The sequence below is a fragment of the Cetorhinus maximus genome, chromosome 12, assembly GCF_964194155.1.
Source record: "Cetorhinus maximus chromosome 12, sCetMax3.hap1.1, whole genome shotgun sequence".
NCBI lineage: Eukaryota > Metazoa > Chordata > Chondrichthyes > Lamniformes > Cetorhinidae > Cetorhinus > Cetorhinus maximus.
Window position 1 is genome coordinate 124,831,319 of NC_135890.1, and position 13,320 is coordinate 124,844,638.

Sequence of the window (13,320 nt, forward strand, 5' to 3'; positions counted from 1 at the left end):
CTGAATCCCCCACTATCAACATTCTGGGAGTTACCATTGACCAGAAACTGAACTGGACTAGCCATATGAATACTGAGGCTACAAGAGCAGGTCAGAGGCTAGGTATCCTGCGGCAAGTAACACATTTACTGACTCCCCAAAGCCTGTCCACCATCTACAAGGCACAAGTAAGCAGTGAGATGGAATACTCCCCACTTGCCTAGATGAGTGCAGCTCCCACAACGCTCAAGAAGCTTGACACTGTCCAGGACAAAGCAGTCCCACTTGATTGGCACCACATCCACAAACATTCACTCCCTCCACCACCGACGCACAGTAGCAGCAGCGTGTACCATCTACAAGATGCACTGCAGGAATTCACCAAGACTCCTTAGACAGCACCTTCCAAACCCGTAGCCATTACCAGTTTGAAGGAAAAGGGCAGCAGATAGATGGGAACACCACCACCTGGAAGTTCCTCTCCAATGCATTCAACATCCTGACTTGGAAATTTATCGCCATTCCTTCACTGTCACTGGGTCAAAATCCTGGAACTCCCTTCCTAACAGCACTGTGGGTGTACCTACACCACATGGACTGCAGCGGTTCAAGAAGGCAGCTCACCACCATCTTCTCAAGGGCAATTAGGTATAGGCAATAAAGACTGGCCCAGCCAGCGAAGACCACACCCCATGAATGAATAAAAATAAAGTAAGGGTATTTTAGTGAAGCTGCGGTGTCAGTGAGTAACTTTCCTAATTGTGGGCACAGGTCTGAAAACTGGGTTACGATGCTGTAGCTTAATCTCTGTGACATGCTTGCCACCAACCAGGCTTTTGCTGAGCCTATCAAAATCAATGCCTTGAATGCTTATCTACTAAATGATCTGCAGATAAGCATATGGGTTACAAGGCTCACTAATGAGGCAACATTTGCAGCTATACTGTGCCCAGTGGAAGAAAAATAGTTTATTTCTCTTATGGAAATGCTGTCAATGGTTTGGGATGATCAGGGTGGCATACTACACCTCTGAAGCAGAATCACTCTGAGAATTATAGCATGGATCAAAATGGGAACATAAAAGTGAACCGACGGATATTTATTATTTATAGGCTCTTGTTGGCTTCTTCTTGATATATGTGTATTGAGCCTGACCCTTATTTCTCTATGATGATGTAGGTTGGAGATTTACAGTATGCCTCTCCAGCCACAGTGTCCCGCTGTGGGATGGTGTATGTGGACCCCAAGAACCTGCGATATAAACCCTTCTGGGAAAAGTGGACCAATGAGAGGACAAGCAAGGTGAGAACTGATTTTAAAATCAGTTTCAAATTTTGAACATTGAAAAATCTACAATAAACTATGGCTTTTATTTAACTGGAATTTCACTTTTCAGAATTTATTGTTACATAGACTTTGTTATTTCCACATGTTTTTGGATATGTGGAGTTTTTTGATTACAACTTTTTAAAACTAACTATAATGCCACTTTAATTCAGAAATTAAATTGCTATCATTTTTAAACCTTGCTAAGTTTTAATCTGAACTTGAACAAAATCTGCAGTTCTCTGAATGGAAATTTAATTTAATCGTAACATCATAAGAAAATGGCAGCTTGGCTAAGTGGGTAGTGTTTTCACCTCTGAGTCGAAAGGTTGTGGATTCAGAGACTCAAGCACAGAATCTGTGCTGACATTCCAAGTGTTGCACCATGGATCAGGAGTGCTACACTGTCAGAGGCACATTCTTTCTGATGGAACGTTAAACCAAGACCCCTTTTGCCTCAGATGGATGTAAAAGACCCCTTGTCAGTCCTATGAAAAAGAGTAGGGGTGTTTTTCCCAGTGCCCTGGCCAATATTTATCTCCATCAACCAACATCACTTAAACAGATTATCTGGTCAATATGACATTGCTGCTTGTGGGAACTTACCGAGCGCAAGTTGGCTGCCATGTTTCTTAAATAACAATAATGACTATTCTTCAGAAGTACTTCATTGGCTGTAAAGCATTTTGAGATGCCCTGAGGCCATGAAAACCCCTGTATGAATGCAAGAGTTTCTTTCTCAGAGTGTGTTAATATCCACAACCTTTCTTTGCGATTTCTTCAGATGTATGGTGAGTGATGTGTTAAAGATTAAAGAAGCCAAAACTGAGATGTGATAGCTTAAAACCTCACTTTTTTCTTCCTTTCTGTTTGTTTCAGCAAGAACAGGCTGACCTCCACAAACTGTTTAATAAGTATGTACCCTATATCATTGAGATGATTGTGGAGGGGATGTTAGATGGCAGACAAGTGGAGAAATTAAAAACAATTGTACCTCAAACAGAACTGAATATGGTAAGGAGGCATAATGGAAAACTATTTAAGGGAAAATATTTATAGTAAGGTTGAATGAAAAGGTTAATCTTTTAAGAATGGGTTTGGAGGAATCAGTTAATATTTGAGATTATTTTATTTTGTAATAAGTAATATTAAGATTGCTTTCTAATAAATATATTTCCTTTAACTCATTCAGTAAGATGTGAAATACCAAAGGATTGCTATCAGAAAATTCTTGCCTCCATCTCTTTGCTCCTATCCAGCAGGGATCTGTTTTTGCACTCAGGCTTTAGTTGGCAAATGAACCTCCGCTGAAAGTTGTAGACTAAGAGATAATAATGAATTTCCATGAGGCATCCCCTGCTCTGTCATTGTGTGTTTGCCAGAACAGCGTTTATGCATGTGAATGGGGTTTCTGCTGAACTTTTATCAAAGACACCACTGTGAAGTGGATGGAGCAAAATCTGACCACACCATTTACCATCTCAATTTGAGCAACTTAGTAAAACAAGATATAAGGGGAGAGCATTGTTGCTCTATACTTTTCATACAAAAATGGATGAGGCTCCAGAATGTGGTTTGCAAAACAGATTCTAGCATTAAATAAGAAATTAATGGTTTAGGTAGGCTGGTTTGCCCTAAGGTTAAACCTTGTTTTGAATAATTGCTCTCCAGGTCGCCCAGCTTGCTAGGATGTTGGATTCTTTTCTGGAAAAAGAGGTTGATAACTTTGATGTACTAGAATGCTATTTTATTGAGGCCTTGTATTGCTCTCTGGGTGCATGTCTTTTCGAGGATGGAAGAGTAAAATTTGATGATTATGTTAAACGTCTTGCCAGCATGTCAACAATTGAAGCCTCGAATACCCTTGCAGGCCCAGGAGAACTGCCTGGTAAGTTTCTGATCCAGTATTTTATCTTTTTTGATCAGGTAACTAGCAATTTAATGAGAAAAATATTATGCTGGCTCTACATTCAGCAAGTGAAGATTACTATAAATCTAGAATCTTGTACAGAAGTGTCAATCCTTTTTTTTTGATGTTAGAGAAACTTAACGGACTAAAAGCTGACACATCCCCAGGACCAGATGGCCTACATCCAAGGATTCTGAAAAGGAGTGCTTCGAGATAGGGGATGCATTGAATATGATTGTCCAAACTTTCTTAGGTTCTAGAACTGCTCCAGCGGATTGGGAGTCTGGTATTCATGGAAGGGAGAACAAAAGCAGGGAACTACAGACCATTTTATCTGACATCAGTTCCTCTGGAATCTATTATTAAGGAAGTCTTAATATTGCACTGAGAAATTCATAGCATGATCAGACAGAGCCAACATGGTTTTATGAAAGAGAACTCATGCTTGATAAAGTAGTTAGAGTGTTTTGAGGATATAACTTGTAGGATAGATAAAGGGGGAACTAATAGATGTACTTGGATTCTCAAAAGGCATTCAATAAGGTGCCACACTAAAAAGTTAATAGGTAAGATAGGGGCTCATGGAGTTGGGGGTTATATAGTAGCCTGGATAGAGGATTGGTTAATGGACAGGAGGCAAAGAGTGGGCAGAAATAGGGCATTTTGAAGTTGGCAGGGTGTGACTAGTGGAGAGCCACAAGGATCAGTGTTGGGGCCTCAGCTATTTACAATCTATATTATTGATGAACAGACCAAAAGTAATGTGTTCAAGTTTGATGTTGATGCAAACCTAGGTGGAATGTGAGCTGTGAGGAATACCCAAAGATGCTGGACAAGTTAAGTGAGTGGACAACAAGGTGTCAGATGAAGTGTAGAGTCATAGAGGTCTACAGCACAGAAAAAAGCCCTTCGGCCCATCGAGTCTGCACCGGTCAAACAAGTACTTAACTATTCTAATCCCATTTTCCAGCACTAGGCCCATAGCCTTGTATGCCATGACATCACAAGTGCACATCCAAATACCTCTTAAATGTTATGAGGGTTTCTGCCTCTACCACCCTTTCAGGCAGAGAGTTCCAGATTCCCACTACCGTCTGGGTGAAGAAAATTCTTCCTCACATCCCCTCTAAACCTCCTTCCCCTTACCTTAAATCTATGCCCCATGGTTATTGATCCCTCCATCAAGGGGAAAAGTTCCTTCCTGTCTACCTTATCTATGCCCCTCATAATTTTATACACCTCAATCATATCCCCCCTCAAACACCCCTGCACCAAGGAAAATGACCTCAGTCTACCCAATCTCTCCTCATAACTTAAACTCTCCAGTTCAGGCAACATTCTGGTAAATCTCCTCTGCACTGTCTCTAGTGCAATCACATCCTTTCTATAATGCGGATGAAGGCAAGTATCCCATATGCCTTTTTAACCACCTTATCTACCTGTCCCGCTACCTTAAGGGACTGGTGGACATGCACACCAAGGTCCCTCTGATCCTCGGTACTTCCCAGGGTCCTACCATTCATTGTGTATTCCTGTGCCTTGTTTGTCCTGCCCAAGTGCATCACCTCACACTTATCAGGATTAAATTCCATTTGCCACTGATCAGCCCATCTAACCAGCCCATCCATATCCTCCTGTAACCTAAGGCTATACTCCTCACTATTTACCACCCCACCAATTTTCGTGTCATCCACGAACTTACTGATCAACCCTCCTACATTCAAGTCTAAATCATTTATATATACCACAAACAGCAAGGGACCCAACACCGATCTCTGTGGAACCCCACTGACACAGGCATCCAGTCACAAAAACACCCCTCGACCATCACCCTCTGCTTCATGCCACTCAGCCAATTTTGGATCCAATTTGCCGAATTGCCTTGGATCCCATTGGCTCTTACCTTCATTATCAGTCTCCCATGCGGGACCTTATTAAAAGTCTTGCTGAAGTCCAAGTAGACTACGTCAAATGCATTGCCCTCATCTACACACCTGGTCACTTCTTCGGAAAATTCAATCAAATTGGTCAGACATGACCTCCCCTGAACAAAACCATGCTGACTGCCCTTGATTAATCCCTGCCTCTCCAAATGTAGATTAATTCTGTCCCTCAGAATTGCTTCCAATAGTTTCCCCACCACTGAGTTTAGACTGACTGGCCTGTAGTTCCCTGGTTTATCCCTTCCTCCCTTCTTGAATAACGGTACCACATTGGCTGTCCTCCAGTCCCCTGGCACCTCTCCTGTGGCCAGAGAGGTATTGAAAATTATTGCCAGCGCCCCTGCTATCTCCTTCCTTGCCTCACTCAACAGCCCGGGATACATTTCATCCAGGCCTGGAGATTTATTTACTTTTAAGCCTGCCAGACCACTTAGAACCTCAGATAAAAGCAAAATACTGCGGATGCTGAAACAAAACCAAAAATTGCTGGAAAAACTGACAGCATCTGTGGAAAGAAAGACAGAATTAACGTTTCGAGTCTGTATGACTCTGGAACCTCCTCCCTTACTATGCTAATTTCTTTAATTATATCATAGTCCTTCTGCCTGATTTCCATACCCACGTTGTCCCTTGTGAACACCAATACAAAGTATTCATTTAGAACCCTATCTTCGTCTTCCGGTTCCACACACAAATTACCACTATTATCCTTAATGGGCCCTACTCTTTCCCTAGTTATCCTCTTACTCTTAATGTACTTTTAAAATAACTTTGGATTTTCCTTTATTTTACTTGCCAATGTTTTTTCATGGTCTCCTAATTTCCTTTTTAAGTTCCCCCCTACACATTGTATACTCCTCTTGGGCTTCCGCTGTTTTGAGCCCTCGGTATCTGCCATAAGCATCCCTTTTTCTCTTTATCCAATCCTGTATATCCCTCGACATCCAGGGTTCCCTGGATTTGTTGGTCCCACCCTTTATCTTTATTGGAATATGTTGGCCCTGTACTCTCCCTATTTCCTTCTTGTATGAGTCCCACTGCTCTGACGCAGATTTAACTAAAAGTAGCTGCTTCCAGTCCACTCTGGCCAAATCATATCTGATCTTATTAAAATCGGCCTTCCCTCAATTTAGAACTCTGATTTCTGGCCCATCCTTGTCCTTTTGCATAACAATCTTGAACCCAACAGAGTTATGATCACTATCTGAAAAATGCTCCCCCACTGACACTTCTACCACTTTCCCGACTTCATTCCCTAAAATTAAGTCCAGAACCGCCCCCTCTCTAGCAGGACCTTCTACGTACTGGCTTAAAAAGCTCTCCTGGCTGCATTTTAAGAATTCCGCTCCCTCTAATCCTATCACACTATGACTAACCCAGTTAATGCTGGGGAAGTTGAAATTCCCCCACTATTACCAATCTATTATTTTTACACTTCTCTGAAATTTGCCTACATATCTGCTCTTCTATTTCTCTCTGACTGTTTGGGGGCCTATAGTACACTCCCAGCAATGTGATTGCTCCTTTTTTGTTTTTCAGTTCTACCCATATGGCTTCATTTGAGGAGCCTTCTAAGATGTCATCCCTCCGTACTGCTGTAATTGATTCCTTGATCGATACTGCGATACCCCCTCCTCTTTTACCTCCTTCCCTGTCTCGCCTGAAGACTTTATATCCTGGAATATTGAGCTGCCAATCCTGCCCCTCTCTCAACCATGTCTCTGTGACAGCATTGACATCATACTTCCATGTGTTAATTTGTGCCCTCAACTCATCTGCCTTATTCGTCAGACTCTGTGTATTAAAATAAATACCATCCAACCTTGCCAAACCCCCTGTGCCTTAACTGCCCTATAATTTCTATGCCTTCCAAACTCACTTGCTCTTTCTTCTAATTTTGGCTGTGCATCTCCCCCTGTTGAACCTCCTTTCAGGATCCCACCCCCCCTGCCAAGTTAGATTAAACCCTCTCCAACAGCATTAGCAATCCTCCCCGCAAGGATGTTGGTCCCATTCCGGTTCAGGTCCCACCGCCCCCAGAAATGGTCCCAATGTCCCAGAAATCTAAAGCCCTCCCTCCTGCACCGTCTCTCCAGCTACACATTCATCTGGACTAACCTCCTATTTCTGTACTCAGTAGCGCGTGGCACCGGAAGTAATCCAGAGATTACTACCTTTGAGGTCCTGTTTTTTAATCTGCTTCCTAGCTCCCTAAATTCTGCTTGCAGGACCTCATCCCTCTTTCTACCTATGTCGTTGGTACCAATACGTACCACGATCTCTGTCTATTTGCCCTCTCCCTTTAGAATAGCCATTCAGTGACATCCTTGACCCTGGCACTAAGGAGGCAATATACCATCCTTGAGTCATGTCTAGGCCGCAGAAATGCCTGTCTGTTCCACTTAGTATCTAGTCTCCTACCACTATAGCTTATCCCCTCTTTTTCCTACCCTGTGCAGCTGAGCCACTCTCAGTGCCATGAGCGTGGCTGCACTCCCCAGAGGAACCGTCACTCTCACCGTTTCCCAACACCGAAAAACGGTTCTCAAGCGAGATGCACCCTGGGGATTTCCTGACTACCTGCCTGACACCTTTCTTCTGACTGATGGTCACCCATTCCCTCTCTGTCTGCACTTTCGTAAGCTGTAGGGTGACCACATCAAAAAATGTATTATCCACAAAACTCTCAGCCTCGCGGGGATGCACCTCAGTGCCTCCAGCTGCCGCACAAGCTCCGAAACTCAGAGCTCAAGTAACGGCAGCTGGTGGCATTTCCTGCACAAGTGGTCGGTCAGAGCAAAAGGAGTGCCTAGGACTTCCCACATGTTGCAGGCGATACGTAACACGGGACTGAGCTGCCCTGCCATGCCTCTCATTGAGAAAAAAATTCCTTACTTTAAGTGAAATACGGTAAAAAAATGTTAAATTATTTATGTACTTTAAATAAAAACTAGAACTCTTACCTTTCCTTAGCTTACTCTATTTTAAACTGGAGAAAAACACTTCCCCACTACTCACCAATCAGCTCTCACCTTTGTGCTGACGTCACTTTTTGAAGCTTCCCCGCACTCGCGCTGGTTCTGATCTCTCCCCTGCTCTCTCGCGCTGTCTTGTGATGTCACTCATTATTTTCAACAAGAACTGACTGCAGGACACTCTTCCCATACTGCTTCACCATGATGCTGACTGCAGGACACTCTTCCCATACTGCTTCACCGCGATGCTGACTGCAGGACGCTCTTCCCAGACTGCTTCACCACGATGCTGGCTGCAGGACACTCTTCCCATACTGCTTCACCGCGATGCTGACTGTAGGACGCTCTTTCCAGACTGCTTCACTGCGATACTGACTGCGGGACGCTCTTCCCAGACTGCTTCACTGCGATGCTGACTGCGGGACGCTCTTCCCAGACTGCTTCACCACGATGCTGACTGCGGGACGCTCTTCCCAGACTGCTTCACCGCGATGCTGACTGCGGGACGCTCTTCCCAGACTGCTTCACTGCGATGCTGACTGCAGGACGCTCTTCCCAGACTGCTTCACCGCGATGCTGACTGCAAGACGCTTTTCCCAGCAAAGATTATTCACTTTGATAATAAGAAAAGAAAAGCAGAATATTTTTTAAAAGGTGTCAAACTTTTATATGTTGATATTCAGAGAGATTTGGGTGTACTCATAATGGGAACACAGAAAGTTTGCAGGTGCAGCAAGCAATTAGGAAGGCAAATGGCATGTTGGCCTTTGTTGCAAGGGGATTGGAATACAAGAACAAGGAAGTCTTCTACAACTGGATAGGGTTTTGGTGAGGCCACAATTAGGGTACTGTGCGCAATGTTGGTCCACATATCTAAGGAAGGATATACTTGTCTTGAAGATGGTACGAAGATTCATTAGATTAGTTTCTGTGATGAGAGATTTGTCCTATGTTGAGAGGCTGAGTAAAGTAGGCCTACACTCTCTGGCGTGAAACATACAAGACTCTGAAGGGGCATGACAGAGTAAGCACTGAAAGATTCTTTCCTCTGGCTGAGGAATCTGGAACATGGGGTCACAGTCTCAGGATAAGGAGTGAATCATTTAGGACTGGGATAAGGAATGTATTCACTCAGAGGATTATAAATCTTTGGAATGTTCTAATCCAGAGGGCTGCGGATGCTCCAGATTTGAGAATATTTAAGGCTGGGATTGACAGATTTTTGATCCTTCAGGAAATCAAGGATATGGAGCAGATGGGAAAGTCAATTTGTGGCAGAAGATTAGCCATGGTTGTATTTAATGGTGGACTAGACTTCTGCTCTTATTTCTTATGTTCTTTTTATTTGGCCATGAAGTTATGAAATTGTTTGATTCGAGCTTTCTCAACTATTTTTCTTCATATTCATAAGGAAATGCACTTTCCAGTACAAACCCACATTACCATGATCTGTAGTATACCTTTTAATGTGTGCCATGAATGGTTGTGTAGTGCCACAGGATACACAGTTGCACATGTTACTGAGCTGTTTTGCACTGGAAATTGCTAGGGCTATTATCAGGTTAGCTGCAGAAGTGAAAAGCACCATTCTATTTCAGGATAAAACTAGTAATCAGATTTATTTGCATTATTTAATTGCAGAAGATACATAGCAAGTAATATGCTCGGCAAATGCAATGGGCTGAATGGCCTCCTTCCCATAGAATCACAGAACTGTACAGCTCAGAAGGAATTCATTCGGCCCATCATGCTTGCGTTGATTCTTTGGAAGAACTATTCAATTATCCTTGCTCCCCTTCTCTTCCCCATAACCCTGTAAATTTATTTCCCTTCAAGTATTTATCCAATTCCCTTTTGAATATTATTATTGAATCTGCTTCCATTACCCTTTCAGCAGTGTATTCCTAATCACAACAACTCATTACATTGGAAATGGTTCTTCATGTGATCTCTGCTTCTTTTGCCAATCACATTAAATTTGTGTTCCCTGGTTACCTACTCTTCTCCCTGTGGAAACAGTTTTATCTTATTTATTCCATCGAAACCCCTCATGATTTTAAACACCTCTATCAAAACTTCTCTTAACCTTAACTGCTCTAAAGGAAACAACCCCAGCTTCTCCATTCCCTTCATTTTACCTCATTGGTGTAAAGTGCTTTGAGATGTTGCATGGTCATGAAAAGTGCTATGTAATTGCAAGTCTTGATTTCTCCACATAACTGAAATCCTTCATCTCCAATACCATTCTAGAAAATCTCTTCAGAAGCTTCTCCAAGGCCTTAACATCCTTTTAAAGTTTAGTGTCCAAAAATGAACATGTTTTATAAATGTTTAGTATAATTCCCTGGCTTTTGTACGCTATTGCTCTATTTATAAAGCCCAGGATCCTGCATGTCTTTTTAACCACTTTCTCAACCTGCCCTACCACCTTCAAAGACTTGTTTACAAACACCCTCATGGACTGGATTTTACAGGGTGCTGTGGTCCCTGCCCCCTCCTCACCCAGCTTAAAATGTAGAGGGAGCTTGCCCACAATCCCAATGGCTGCTCTGCAGCAATTTAATGCTGGGAGCAGCATTAATTGTTTTGTGGAGAGACTTCCACTCATATTTCGGGAGGAAGTCCCACCTCAGAGAACTATAAACCAATTGGATGGCCGGCAGCTCTCTAGTCCCAGCAGCGCCAGCCAGGACCAGTGGCCACTGCTGGTACTACAGGCAGCCCCGCCATGCCAAGGAGCCCAGATATCACAGAATCACACAGAATAGGGTCTCGGAGAGGGGAATTGAGCGGGGTAGGGGCTGTTGTATGTTGTATATTCAGTAGATCTCATGAAGAGGTTCTGAGTCTTGAGCGGACAACACATAACTATGTATGTATATACATGGTATAGTCCAGCTAGGAGTTACCTCCATACTGGCTTCTGCACAGGTCTCTGTCTAGTCCACAATCCTTTCTAGACTCTAGTCATATGTCTTTTTGCATCACACTGTGGGAGGTACTGTATCCAGTCTCACATTAACCCTTACTATGCCAGATAATCTTGTACTACACCTCCCCCACATCTTTACGCAATGTATTTACAGTACAATTGTGTTTACCCAATGTAGTTACATTACCATTATGTTATCCCTTCTTCCCCTTCAAGTCTCTGTCTTTACAGATATTTTCAAGCTTGCATTCTCCCTGACTCCAAATGTAATTAAATCACACAGACAGAACCACCTACACTCACACCCATAAACCAACTTTACAATAAACCAGAATAATATCATGAAAATTATTATACTTTCGCAACAATGTATCTTTATGACACCTTGGAAATTTGTTTGTTCAGATCTTGAATGGTTTGGTTCATTGAAGACTTTACTTTATCAAAGTACCTTTAATTTTCTAAAGGTACATACTCAGCTTGAATATTGTGTTTCAAATCTTCCAATTCAACTTTGATGCAAACATTTTCCAATTCTGTTTTGGCCTTCTCTTTTCCTGCCTGCTCCAGAGCTTTGTCCTTGTCCTTCATTTCAATTTCACTGGTCTGACTCAGGTGAAGTCTTGACTTGTTTCAGTTCTGCAATGGTGCTACTTGTGGCTTCACAAAGATCTGCTTGCAACTTGGAATGCTCTATGCCTTTCCCTTCGATCGTAGTCAGGTAGCTTAGCATTGCAACTTGCTGTCGCAGTTCAGGAAATATGTTACATTTTCAAAAAGGTTTATTTTTTAGACTTCCGGATGGTTCCCTGCCTGTCTGCCACCAGCGTGTGACTTGCTTGGGTATTGTCTTTTTCCCTTGCATCGCTTTATTGGGGGTGTTCTGTCCCTCTTTTTAAGCTCTGCATGCTACACAGTTTGAAGGTTAAAATATTTGTCAAAGGTTTTTAATATCTCATCAAAGACAGTTGAGAATTCATTAATGCATTGCATTAGGATACTTCATTCAAACTCACCAAATGAGTGTAAAAATGTATTATCCTAGACTTCCTCTGATTTCCTACTTAGACCTGGTGTGCTCTGGTAACATAAAAAGCTTCTCCAAGAGGCCCAATTTTGTGTTTGGTTTAGCCCTTGCATCAGTCCAAATTAGTCCAGTAATGTTGATTTCTTGCCAATGGTTGCTTAAAAAGTTTTTGTGGGTGCAACTTTAAACGTTGTGCAGGTTTCAAAGTCTTTCTGTACTCATCGGTTTTTGATGGTGGTCCTGACCTCTTTGGTTCTTGTTTTGTGCAGCAATTCATTTAATTGACTATACTGGGCCTTCCCACACTATCGTGGGATTTTTGGGTGTTTTAACATCGTTTCTTGGCTTTGGCTGGGTTTTTAAACTGCCCATTTTTTTTCCGTTTGCAACAAGCCCACCTGTCGGCATGGCGCTGACTCTGAACCCGAGCTGGGTGCGATGCTTTCAGAAACGGGCTGCTCTGACTTTTAAAAGACTGAAAACTTTTTTTTAACTAGTTCTGGCCAAGAACTTAATTTTTAAGCTTCCACCTCTGCACTCTGTGAATATTCAAACTGGACCTCTATGAGATGTTATGGAGTCCTGAGCTGCACAGTGGAGTTGCTTCTTCTGCCCTCTGCTTCCAATTTTGCCATGGAGCTTCTCTCAGGCAATCTCCCTCTGTGTCTTTGCTTCGGGTGCTTTCAGTCAGGTCAGAATGCTGCTCCTTTAATTTTCCAGCTTTCGAATTTCTGCTCCAGCTTCTCTAAGGTTCTGGGTTTTTCCAAGAGCTGCCACCATGTTGTATATTGTATATTCAGTAGGTCTTATGAAGAGGTTCTGAGTCTAGTGTAGTTAAACTTTAAATTGATAACACATAACTATGTACATATATAAAGAGTATCGTCCAAGGTAGCAGCTAACTTCATGTTGGCTTCTGCACAGGTCTCTGTCCAGTACACAACTCTAGACACTGGTCATGTGTATCTTTATATCACACAGTGGGCAGTACTGTACCCAGTCCCACATTAACCCTTACTACACCAGATATCGCTATACTACAGGGGCCAGATTCAAGAGGCTGGGGCAGGGTTAAAGGGGGAGATGGCCATGGAGTGGATGCTTCCGATGGGCCCAGGGGAACTGCAGAGGAGGTTTGCCCCCCCTTTGCCTAACACCAGCCTGCGGAGCTAAATCTGCCAGGCTTCCCAGGTGCCGCCCGCCCCCTGCTCCCCCTGCCATGGGTGACA

At 43.0% G+C, this 13,320-nt stretch overlaps 2 protein-coding genes across 2 annotated transcripts in view; one reads left to right on the plus strand and one right to left on the minus strand.

Moving 5' to 3' along the window:
- eif2b1 (eukaryotic translation initiation factor 2B, subunit 1 alpha) overlaps positions 1-13,320 on the minus strand; it is a 1,065,098-nt gene that overhangs the window by 366,111 nt on the left and 685,667 nt on the right. The window lies entirely within an intron of this gene.
- dnah10 (dynein axonemal heavy chain 10) overlaps positions 1-13,320 on the plus strand; it is a 350,590-nt gene that overhangs the window by 200,863 nt on the left and 136,407 nt on the right. Inside the window, 3 exon segments of the mRNA XM_078554603.1 lie at positions 1,159-1,281; positions 2,185-2,319; positions 2,977-3,193. Coding sequence (XP_078410729.1) covers positions 1,159-1,281; positions 2,185-2,319; positions 2,977-3,193 — 475 coding nt within the window.